The sequence below is a fragment of the Ptychodera flava genome, chromosome 11 (assembly GCF_041260155.1).
Source record: "Ptychodera flava strain L36383 chromosome 11, AS_Pfla_20210202, whole genome shotgun sequence".
Lineage (NCBI taxonomy): Eukaryota > Metazoa > Hemichordata > Enteropneusta > Ptychoderidae > Ptychodera > Ptychodera flava.
The window spans coordinates 32,307,371-32,319,783 of NC_091938.1; the positions used below are offsets into that span (position 1 = coordinate 32,307,371).

General features: G+C 34.4%; 1 protein-coding gene across 3 annotated transcripts in view; it reads right to left on the reverse strand.

Moving 5' to 3' along the window:
* LOC139144106 (uncharacterized) overlaps positions 1-12,413 on the reverse strand; it is a 54,098-nt gene that overhangs the window by 36,605 nt on the left and 5,080 nt on the right. For 2 of the 3 annotated variants that reach the window (XM_070714777.1, XM_070714775.1), the window contains exons 1-6: positions 11,235-11,472; positions 10,466-10,590; positions 9,627-9,792; positions 8,686-8,804; positions 7,901-8,046; positions 6,737-6,883 (exon numbers count right to left, since the gene is read on the reverse strand). In XM_070714777.1, coding sequence (XP_070570878.1) covers positions 6,737-6,883; positions 7,901-8,046; positions 8,686-8,804; positions 9,627-9,792; positions 10,466-10,590; positions 11,235-11,422 — 891 coding nt within the window. In that variant the 5' untranslated portion in view covers positions 11,423-11,472. Of the gene's footprint in view, positions 1-6,736; positions 6,884-7,900; positions 8,047-8,685; positions 8,805-9,626; positions 9,793-10,465; positions 10,591-11,234; positions 11,473-12,413 lie in introns of those variants that run through there. The other variant, XM_070714776.1, reaches the window with a different exon arrangement.

Genomic DNA, 12,413 nt, shown 5'->3' on the forward strand with positions numbered 1-12,413 from the left:
CTGATTAAAATTTGCATCTTTCCTAGATGAACACCAAATTTTCTTTAATTTGCTACATGCTGTATATGTCATTTGCAATTGATGGAAGAGTTCAGTTAATTTCCGTTGCACTCTTGAAAATAAGAAATATCATTGAGAATCCACTTAATTATTCATTGAATAATCAAATACAAAGAGAGTACATATAGAGAGTACATATGTACCTGGCGAGAGAACAATGTTATCACCACTTTTCTTGTTATTGATATTTTAAGACCTTTTATGAAAAATATCATTAGTAAATTAAATTTGCAATTACTTGGCAACAAATAAAACAAGTGTAACAATTAATCATTCATCTCAATTGAGTATGTTCATAGCTTATCACCTGTCTTCTGCCAACAAGAGAATTAAACTCTGGATAGACTCTTTACGTCTGTTTACTGAAGAGTGATTACCCTAGGAATAAAGTTCATACATGTAAAATGTCATCATAACTTTCATAAGCCAATGACATTTCCTTAAGGCAGAACATACCTTGGGGACAGATAGTCAATCTTTCAAATTTCTACAACTATTATTTTCTGATCTACCACTTGTGAGGGCTCAATTTAAAGCTCTTGAAGAAAGAAAAACTTTCACCGTCTCAGTTTTTTGAAAATCCAAAATTTAATTTTCTCCATACAGTTAACACAAGAATGGAAGCCATGACTTGCTGGTAAATAGTCCACGTCATCTACCGTATAGTACTGAACCCAAAATAAAGCTTAAAGATGTCATTAATAATTACTATCCAATATTGGTACATACCGGTACAGTATGAAACAAACACCCCACTTTTAGAATATAGAGGATACATAGATGACCACTTGCGAGATGACAAGAGGGTATCAGGCTGGTAATTACTGGACATTTAACAACCCGAACATTTTCCATCCATGAGTTGGCGTATGGATAAGTTTTTGTGTCCATGAGATGACCGTCCTAGAGCAACAGGAAGCTACTTCCAGCTCCCAGTCCAACACTTTAGGACAAATATCTAAAAACCCATGGATAAATTATCTTTTTGTTGCTGAAAGACTTATTTGACACAAATACCTTTTGAAAAGAAAGCAGATATTAGCAGTGACCCAGTCTATCATATGAACTTTCATTGTCAATTGAGGACATTAGCAAAAACTTCACTTTTTGCTGAGTATTTGTGAAGAACCCTGGCTGTGTCCACAAGCAAATACCACCCCTCTCCAACATCATATTCACACAGGACAATACAATTTACCAGTGTAAAATTTGTTAATTTCCGTAATCCATAAAATATTACTATATGTATATATAGGGTGTATGGGTAATCTTGACAAACAGAACAACTGAACTAAATTAAATTTACCAACCCTTGAGTTATAATTGCATTTACTGAATTTACAGCTATTGTATAAATATTCATCCTCTTAAAATTCAGATAATTTTCTGAAAATTTGATTCAGTGTAAACCTTCCCTGCATAAAACCATGAATTTTTTATATGTTGTATCTGCAAACATGTACAGTAGGATGAAGCTCCTTTATGAACTCCCTAGGTTGGCAGTTTTAAAACACTCCTGCAGGCTAAACAGACTTTATAATTTGGAGTAAACTGCTGGCATGAAATACTTATCTTCACTGTTTTGGAGTGCCAAATGAAAGCAGGAGTCAACCTTGCAAAAGTTCTTTCATATTTTCCAAGAAAATACAATGTAATACAATGCCACACCCCAATGGATTGAATGAAATGTTTTAACATGAGTTTGGGAATTTTTGACACTGACACTGACACCGACATGTTATTGCCTGCAGAAACCTTGCTATCTTAATAAAGAGATTTAAAGTACAGCCTCTTCATTACAACTCCTCCCAGGCTGTAATTCTCAACCCTGTGCTTACTTGTTGAATACATTCAGTAAGAGTCTGCAGAATGAATTCCTGTCTGAAAACGAACTGGCTTCCAAATTAATCATGAAACAAATCAAACCAAAACCACTACGCACAACCTGGTACGACAGTGGAATGGCCCTGAACAAACTTTGAGAGACATGCACTGGTGAGAAATATGAGAATGATAAGCCATATCATTGAAGACCACTGTGAATATGATAATAATGCTATACAAAGAGATACAATCATATTTATGATACCAGTACACTGTTTTTTCTGCAAAACACACCCACGTCATACCAGATATGAACTGAAAATGCTCACGTGTTTCATACAGTTATGTGTAAATTTGAACCTTTGCCACATGTTTGCAACTTCATTGAAAGTATTATGATCAACATAATGAACAATAATCACCGCTGATTAATTCTCAAAGGTCATGAAGTATACAAATATGTAATTAGCTGAAATAAAAATATTAAAGTTCTTTGACTGCTGTCATTTATATAGCAAGTGTAATTACCGTTGGCCAAGTCCTTCAAGCTCATTAGATATGCAAATTGTAAATTAGCTGACATGAAAATGTGAAATGACTTTCGATATTGTTTTAACCAGGTATAATCATCAATGTTGTCATGTTTTGCCAACTTTGATCAAGTAAATCCCAGTATATATCCCTAATAAGCAAAGTTCATTAAATATGTAAATTAGGAATTGACTTAAGTAAAAATGCTTAATGATTGTCAATAATGTTGTATCATGGTATCTGCAATATATGTAGCAAGTTTTGTCAACTTTGGTCAAGTCAATTCAGATATATATCTCTATTAGGAAAGTTCATTAAACATGCAAATTAGGAATTTGCTGAAGAGAAAATGATTAATGACTTTCAATAATATTGTATTACAGTGTCTGAAATGTACATAGCAAGTTACATCAATTTTGATCAAGTCAATTCAGATGAATACTCTAAGTATGAAAATTCATTTAATATGCAAATTAGGAATTGGCTGAAGTAAAAATAGCGTCAATGACACTGTAGCTCCCATCCTGGACTATTTAGTGTTTGTTCTCTGGTCAGATATTTGAACATGTGTGAAAGGGATAAAGTGCATGAAGTGAAAATACTTAAATGAAATGTACTGGAGACAGTGAAATATGTTTAATGTAATTATTCAGAATATAAAATGGAAAAAATACAGAATTAGATATATCGAATACTGTGATACAACCATTAACTCAACAAGTCATTTACAATGACATAGTCCCCACTTGTAATAGGAGTACTAGTCTTGATGGGGCAGGAAAATGTGGTCATTAAGAAGTATCATTTGAGTGTATATGTTGAGATCTATGGGCACATAGGTCTATGTCGTTGTTCCCAATTTGAAACACATGAGGCATGTCTAAGTTACGGTTCTAAATCGGGAAAAAAGATCAGACCTCTAGCAGTATTGGCCAGCCAAGAAATACATATGCGCATTATAAATGAGGTACAAGATGTGACATCTTAAGGTCTAATATCCTATCAAAATTGCAGGGTATAGAACTTGTGGTTACTGAAATATGCATATATATGTATAATCAGGGTCAAAGGTCATCAAGGTCACATGACATTTTCAAAAAAATTATATTCCTAATTAATCCCTATATGCAAAAAAATCAGATCTCTAGCGCTATTCGCTTGCCCAGAATTAGATGTTACATAATTAATGAGGTAAGCGTGTGCTGTCATAAGGTCTCCCATCCTACTAAATACAAAGGACATAGCACTTGTGGTTACTTATTTATTGACATAAACATATATTTTAGGTAAAAGGTCATCAGGGTCACATGACATTTGGTCAAAAAATTTCTCTCCTATAGTTATCCCTATATACCAAAAATCAGACATCCAGCTCTATTGGCTCGCTCAGAATGAGATATGCGCATAATTATTGAGGTACAGTATGTGGCGTCATAAGTGTCCCATCATACCATACATGAAGGCTGTAGCACTTGTGGTTACTGAGTTATGGAAAATATGTATATTTGAGGTCAAAGGTCACCGAAGTCACGTGACATTTTGTCAAAAAAATTGTATTGCTAAGTTATCCCTATATACCAAAAATCAGACCTCTAGCTCTATTGGCTCGCTCAGAATGAGATATGCGCATAATTAATGAGGTACAATATGTGGCGTCAAAAGCTGTCCCATCATACCATACATGAAGGCTGTAGCACTTGTGGTTACTGAGTTATGGACAAATATGTATATTTGAGGTCAAAGGTCACCGAGGTCACGTGACATTTCGTCAAAAAAATTGTATTGCTAAGTTATCCCTATATACCAAAAATCAGACCTCTAGCTCTATTGGCTCGCTCAGAATGAGATATGCGCATAATTAATGAGGTACAATATGTGGCGTCATAAGCTGTCCCATCATACCATACATGAAGGCTGTAGCACTTGTGGTTACTGAGTTATGGACAAATATGTATATTTGAGGTCAAAGGTCACCGAGGTCACGTGACATTTTGTCAAAAAAATTGTATTGCTAAGTTATCCCTATATACCAAAAATCAGACCTCTAGCTCTATTGGCTCGCTCAGAATGAGATATGTGCATAATTAATGAGGTACAATATGTGGCGTCATAAGCTGTCCCATCATACCATACATGAAGGCTGTAGCACTTGTGGTTACTGAGTTATGGACAAATATGTATATTTGAGGTCAAAGGTCACCGAGGTCACGTGACATTTTGTCAAAAAAATTGTATTGCTAAGTTATCCCTATATACCAAAAATCAGACCTCTAGCTCTATTGGCTCGCTCAGAATGAGATATGCGCATAATTAATGAGGTACAATATGTGGCGTCAAAAGCTGTCCCATCATACCATACATGAAGGCTGTAGCACTTGTGGTTACTGAGTTATGGACAAATATGTATATTTGAGGTCAAAGGTCACCGAGGTCACGTGACATTTTGTCAAAAAAATTGTATTGCTAAGTTATACCTATATACCAAAAATCAGACCTCTAGCTCTATTTGCTGGCTCATAATTAGATATGCACATAATTAATAAGGTACAGGATGTGATGTCATAAGGTCTCCCATCATACCAAATATGAAGGGTGTTGCACTTGTGTTTACTGAGTTATGGACATATACTCATATTTAAGGTCAAAGGTCATCGAGATCACATGACATTTTGTCAAAAAATTTGTTATTTTCACTTTGTTTAGTGTGATTAGATATTATTTTAGCTGAAAAAAGGGTCCAGGGAAAGTAAGGAAAATCCAGTATTCCACAGTGTAACAATTGGCTGAAAATATAAATTTCTTTCAGTCTCTAGAATCCGAAACCGAATCCGAAACCGAGTCTAATTTCAGCATCGTCTAGCCAGAGTGTAACGTGGGGATAGCGCCCTCAAACCACAGATACCGGCTTCCCATAGACTACCATGTATCAGAAAAATTAAAACTGTGATAACTTCATTAATATGCAAGCCATGCCCACCAAAACCTTTTCAGTTCTAGCCATTTGAATTCTGAAGATGTCTACCAAATTTGACTGAAATACGTTCAGCTGTTTTTGAGAAAATGGACCAACAGACAGACAGACAGACAGACAGACAGACAGACATCGCTGCGACATATGCCCACGTGTATGAACACGTGAGCAAAAAAACGAGTCTTCTACCGGTACAGTCAACTACAGGTATTAGCTGAGGTCATTCATTCTATGAGGACAATGACTAGAAACACGTTTTAGGCAATCTTTGCTCCAAACTTTTTGGAAAGGTACGGTATAAGTATCATAGCAATATGAGTGAAGGGAATTGCCATACCTGACCATCAATGAAGCACTGCAGCCATGCTCTTCTGGTGGATATTTATCAAAGCCCCAATAGCTGCAAATGTTTAATAAACCGATTTCAAAATATCCTAAGTTTTCCAAGAGTTTTCTTTGGATAAGACCCATTAGAGACTGAAAAAGTGTACAACACTGTCAAGGTTTTAGATTTCCCACCATTTTCAAAAACTAATCATATGACAGAGAAAATAAAGATTACAACTGAACAACAAAATGTTGGCCATCCTGTGTTGTACATTCAAGTAAATGGCATCATGCTTGTTTCTGGTATGATCATGATGTGTATGTGCAGGAAATATGTTTTTTGTATTTTCCCGTGAGGGCGCCATTTTATGGGTGCGGCATCCCTTTATTATTTAGCCTGTTAAAACATGTAGTCACAGTCCAAATCAGCAAGCAGTGATACTTCAACACAGGCCTTCAGTTAGCACATTTACACGAACCAACTTTGGTTTGAAAATACAATGAAAATAATGCATAAAATTAGCAGCTATTGGGGCTTTAATGTTACAACTAAACATTATGCTATTACAGTCCCTTTAACCCTTTGAATGCTGTAATTTTTCCCACCAAAATTTTAGTGCAACATTTTACCATATTTTATGAATTTTTCTGTGATTTTTTTGATAATTTTGGACCAAACAGACATCACGTTTCATTTGCTAGTTTTTCATCAAAATTTTGGCAAAAATCTGAAAAAATTTGACTGGGGTACATTTTATGAAGGCAACAAAAATTGACTTTGGGGCTCAAAGGGTTAAGACAAAAACAATTTGAAACCCAGAGTACAATGACTGTCCACTGGCCTGTCCGACAACCTAATGACAAGTTTCCTGGTTTCAGCAAAGAAGAATTACATGTATAACCTAATACTGTCAGACCAACATGTACAGTATAGATGTGTGAAAACCAGTTCTGATTTGCTCACCACTAATCACTCATGATTGAGATTTTTTGATCAGAAGAAAAGCAGTGTCACATGATTACCTTGTACTTCAGAATATCTTCAAGTTTGTGAATTGTCTTGGATGTATTTTCTTCCACGAGACGTACACAAAAACACTGAATGTCAGTGTATTCTGAGATTACCACATCACGCCATACACCAGCTCCACTTTCCTTCATGTAGTTTTCCTGAAATGAGAGGTGTAATAATATCAGCAAAGAAAGTTGTGGAACGGTGCTATTAACTTATACCGGTACATTTTATAGCAGTACACGTAGCCAAATTTTCAAAAGAAATCATAAGTACTGGTATATTCTAAAACTAAATTATGATTTGTATGAGTAATGGCATATGAACCATGTTACATCATGTGCAGTAATTATACATCAACTCCATTATTATTATCATCTTTATCGTCTTTGTCATTCTTGTATCGGTAGTTGTCCTGATTAACGATAACATTATCATTTATAGAATTACAAGACAAAGTTTTACACGGGTCTCTCCATTACATGAATTCTTTCTTTCAAAGAGCAATAGCGCAAAATCACTTATATGGATAGCTGCAGAGTTCAATAAAATATGGTGTACCCCGGTATACAGCAAGGCTCCGACAGCACAAATAAACTTTCATCCAGAACAAGCGAATTAAATATACCATACAGAGTGTACATTTGTGTTTCATTCGATATCAAAAATGTAAGCAATATACACCAATATCAACTTTGCATGGATATGGTTTTGTACCCATGTAACAATGCACATGAAGGGATATCTAAATGCGCAGTAAATACATTATATGAGCATACTCACTGTTTTAATTATTCCACAAACACTATTGATGGCAATGAACTTGATTTGATGAGCAGTTTTACGTGTAATTTGCACATAAGTTCACATTCAGTTTCAATGATAGCATCTCATTATTATAACAGGAGATTCAAGGTTATGTTTCTGTTTATACTGTACCAGTACATGCACCAAAGACTGAAAGCTCGTCAGAAGTGTATTTGTCATGTTTGTCAATGCGTTCAGAACTTCTGTAAACCAGAGATGACAATGCATACCACCTCGTTAGGAAATTACATTCTCTAATCTTTGCAATATAATATTCACTTCTATTATTAAACAATTCTACATGTTTGGGAGAGTGTCCATAGAGTTACAAATGGTGTTCAACTTGGTAATGTCTGAATTACACAAACCTCCAATCCTGGCTGACTAACTTGATCCGGTGATGGCCAGGCATATCCTGCAGATATCAATTCCTTGCTGATACTAATGTCAGTTTCTGTTGATGTGTCGTACAGATCAACTTCATAAATCTCTTCTGATTCTAATCCCCTGTAGACTGTCAAAATAGATACAGGGAGACAAAAATCTATTACATTATGGACCCTCATTTTCTGTTGATAGTACTCAGCTCAGACTGTTAAGAAGTCAAAATACTAAAACTTAGTTTTATATTTAACAACAGATACCGGTACATGTAGCTAGCTAGCTAGCTAGCTAGATAGATAGATAGATAGATAGATAGATAGGTAGATAGATAGATAGACAGATACCTGGTAGATATACCAGTATAAATACATAAGCTAGATACTGTACAATGCAGATAGACAGATAGATAGATAGATAAAAAGATAGAGCTAAATAGGATAGATGGATAGACAGTTAGATAGATAGATAAATAGATAGATAGATAGATAGATAGATAGATAGATAGATAGATAGATAGATAGATAGAATGATTGATTGATTGATAAAGATACATGCTGTTAGTTTTATATTAACAACAGATACATGTAGATAGATAGATAGATCGATAGATTGCAGATATATAAATACATAAGCTCCATACACTGCAGATAGATAGACAGATAGATAAATAGATAGATAGATAGATAGATAGATAGATAGATAGACAGACAGACATATAAATACCGGTAGATAGATAGATTGATTGATAAAGATACATGCTATAATTTACCTGATTGCATGTTTCTCTGAAGATAAGATAACTTTTTGTCATCCAGCTGTCTCATATTCCCAATCAATACTTTGTTGTCAGTAAGCTGTCGGAACAAGTCCAAGGCTTCATCTGGATATCTGGATTAAATTTGAAAATTTGTTTTAACTGATATTAACAGCAAATAACGACTGTCATACAATATCTAAGACCTTCATATTCAAAAATAGAAGGTATAGCTTAAAGGTACATCATGTATCGAGGCTGATATTGTACAGTACAAAGAGATAAATCACTTTCTATAATTTATGAAAACGATACTGTTCAAATTAAGCCCTGAAATTTGATCTATAAAATTTGACAGATGAAAAAGTCATTGCTAAGATTAAAAGCCATGGACTTTGAAAAAGATGAATACTATTGGCTATTTTCATCCACTCCCCTTCCCCCTCCTACAACAAGACCTTCCATCCCAGTGTTTCCTATTCTAAATGTGACATTTCATTATGAGTAATATGCACCACTAAGCTTGAACATTAGTAACAGTGGCAATGCAGTATAAAATTCAGTCAATACAGTTTGCTTCGACAGAGCTGTACATTGGACTGTTGAAATGATACTAAAGGAAATATATGTGGTAACGCTACTGTATATAGTGGTCATGAAAGTAGATCAAACAATGCCAATATTAAAACAACACTAACAGAAGGTAACTGATGATAGAAGAAATAGAAGAAAGGAAAAATGCTGAGAGATTAAAACATTAATTTACAGATTGAAAATAGTATAGAATGGCAAATGAACAACAAGGGATCACATCGGTCCATAAGATATTTGTTGAATGATTTTCACCCTATCTTGATCTAATGCTTTGTAAGAAGAGTAAAATGAAACTGGCCAGAAAATAATTAATTACATGGTTTCATCTGTGTGTTCTTCTAAAACAATATTTTTTACTGTACCTGCATTGCAGACTTGGTGTATGTTTGACACCATACACATCACACAAGTTGACCAGCATTTCAACCAATCCCTGTTTCTTCAAAGTGTTTTGATTTTCAGGATGATCATAGGTTAGAGTCTGAATCAAACTTGTTGCCTGTTCAACCATTACTATTTGGTCTTCCTCTGCACACACAAAATTAAACGACAAAAATTGATATGAGAATCTGATTTAATTAGTTTTTGTCCTGGCTGATGTTTGGTTCGTTTTTATAATTAGCAAAAGATATACAAAATTTTCTTTTAAATTTTAGTTTCATCGCCTTTTGAAATCTTGTGAAATGTGTACCGGTATGTATACCCTTGGTATGTCCACAGATATTTTCTGTCATTGACGGTTGAGGCTAAATTTTATGATATCAGTTCTATGTTGTACAGAATTCTTAATTGGGTGCTGCTGGTATTGGAAAAACATGCTATTTACTTAGTGAACAACAGTTTGCCGAATCGACAGGGATGTTCGAGAAATACCGGTATAAAACACTGTAAACAAATTTTTAGTGCAACTAGTCCATTAATTTTACAAAAGTGTTGAAACACAGTGAGGCTTTACAGGCTTATGATATTATGATCTTTGAAAACCAAATGATGTCATTATCAGACAGGAAGGTAGCCCAGCATAGCTGCCATCTTTGGTTGTGGTTTCCTTGACAATTAGCAAACATATATCAATATAATACATTTTACACATTAAATAAATGTCTTCTCTTTTAATAGTTTGGCACTTTAATTGTAACAGTAGGGGCGTATACAAGAAACTTAAACAAACAATTGCTCTGTACACAAATGGGTAACTTACTGGTAGTGAAGCACAGAGATGTGATGTCATCAAGCATGGCAGACAGGTTACCAGGGCAACAAACTTGTTGTTTCACTTTACTGTTGCCATGGCACAGTAGGTTCAATACTGCACAGACATGTGCCCTGGGGGAAAAAGTGTAAATAATGACTGTGTTAAATTGCTATTCATGTTGTGATCTGTGAAAAAATACTGTTTGAGGTTGTGTGCTGTCTTTTCTGAACCTTATCTGTGGTTTCACATCTTTTGACGGCAGTATTATGCAGTGAACAGTGCATGCGCTTCAGCCTTTGACCTCTCTATTTCACTTTTCCTTTGGTTTTTTTTGCAATCAATATTTTGAATGAAATCTAGGGATATTTTGTTTTACATAATGCATAATTGCACTAAAAATGAGTGTTAAGCATTTAGAATCTCTTATCAAATGGAAAGCAAAACATTTCTTATGAATTGTATTATTCAGAATCTGAATTCTCTAAATAGGAAACCGTATTATGTAGCAATGGCCAATAATCACATGGCATACTGAAGTCGTAAATATACACATCATATTGGTCTGATTCTGGTTTTCATTTGAAACAGTGATCACATTGTCAAAACAAACGTTCACATTGTCAGAAAACTGACACAAAACTGGGAATATTATTGATGATGGCAAAAAAATAGCGCATTGACATGTACTGAACTAAAGTAGTCTGCAGCCTTAATCTCAATAGCTCTATTGATGTTGTGTACACAGTGGCTCCTGTTTGCATAATTGTAGCTATACCTGAAATAATAAGTAAATCTTGTTGATCTTAGGAACCCAAGGCACGTTTCAACAACTCCATTCTCAATGATCATATCAATGCATGATTGGTCAGAATGTTTGATGTACTGATTAATGCTTTGAATAGCATCACATAGCTTGTCTTCACTGCTCCCAATGGCACGGAGAGTCTTCAATTCTTCATTCATATTCCTTGAACATTTCAAGCAGCAGCAGTCAAGTAGAGAAAAAAACAAAAGAAATATATGAATTTGAGAATTGCCAGTGAGGGCAGTGTTTAAAATAACACATATGCTGAAAAAGCAGATGATCAGATGAAATTCCAGGGATGCAAAGTCACAGCAAGTATGCCAAACTTTTTGTGTAATAAAAAATTTGTATTTGTTCGCCAATATAAAATCCTTGAAGATATACTTTTTGAATGGAAATATGTTAAGGAAATGTTCAAAAACATGAGCCTGCTACTCTAGGTGTTAGAGTACAAAATCATCAACAATACAATAATCAAATATTATCCATAAAAGGAACTGATGATGACAACAATGGTAGATCACAGTTTATCTATTTACTATATCACACTTTCTACATACCATGTTTAATGTAGTACACAACTTGGCAATGAAAAAAATCATTTGTGAAATGAAGGTCGCCCTTCAATACTATGTAATGCAAATGATGTGATAGCTTTCTTCATGGATGACAGCTCATAATGCATTTGATGATGAAAATACAAAAATTGCTTGTTTTATTTTTTTCACTTTCTAAGCTTAGTGAGGTTGAAAACTTGTAAAGGATACACTTCAAGTCCTATTTTTTGCTTACTTACCAGATCATTACCTGCAAGTACTCTTAAAAATTCAATTCTCTTGTTTACTGTTTGTTTGCTTAATTGCTTATCTACAGTTATACAGATATGAAATTTCATGTTGATGGTGGGCATTTCTGCTGTCAAGGTTTCTATTTTTGAAAAATGATATTTCTAGGCAGATATGGGCAGATTTGTTTAAATTGGAAAATACAATTCTGACTCTGATTTTAATATTGTACGAAGACATACTGTTAGATATTACTGCACAAGCACTATCACTCTGCATTGTATATTGGAACACATTTTCACTGTTCACAAAAGTTTGTCTTTAGAAGTGAAAGTAAAATACAGAATGACCAAATATTTTTGTC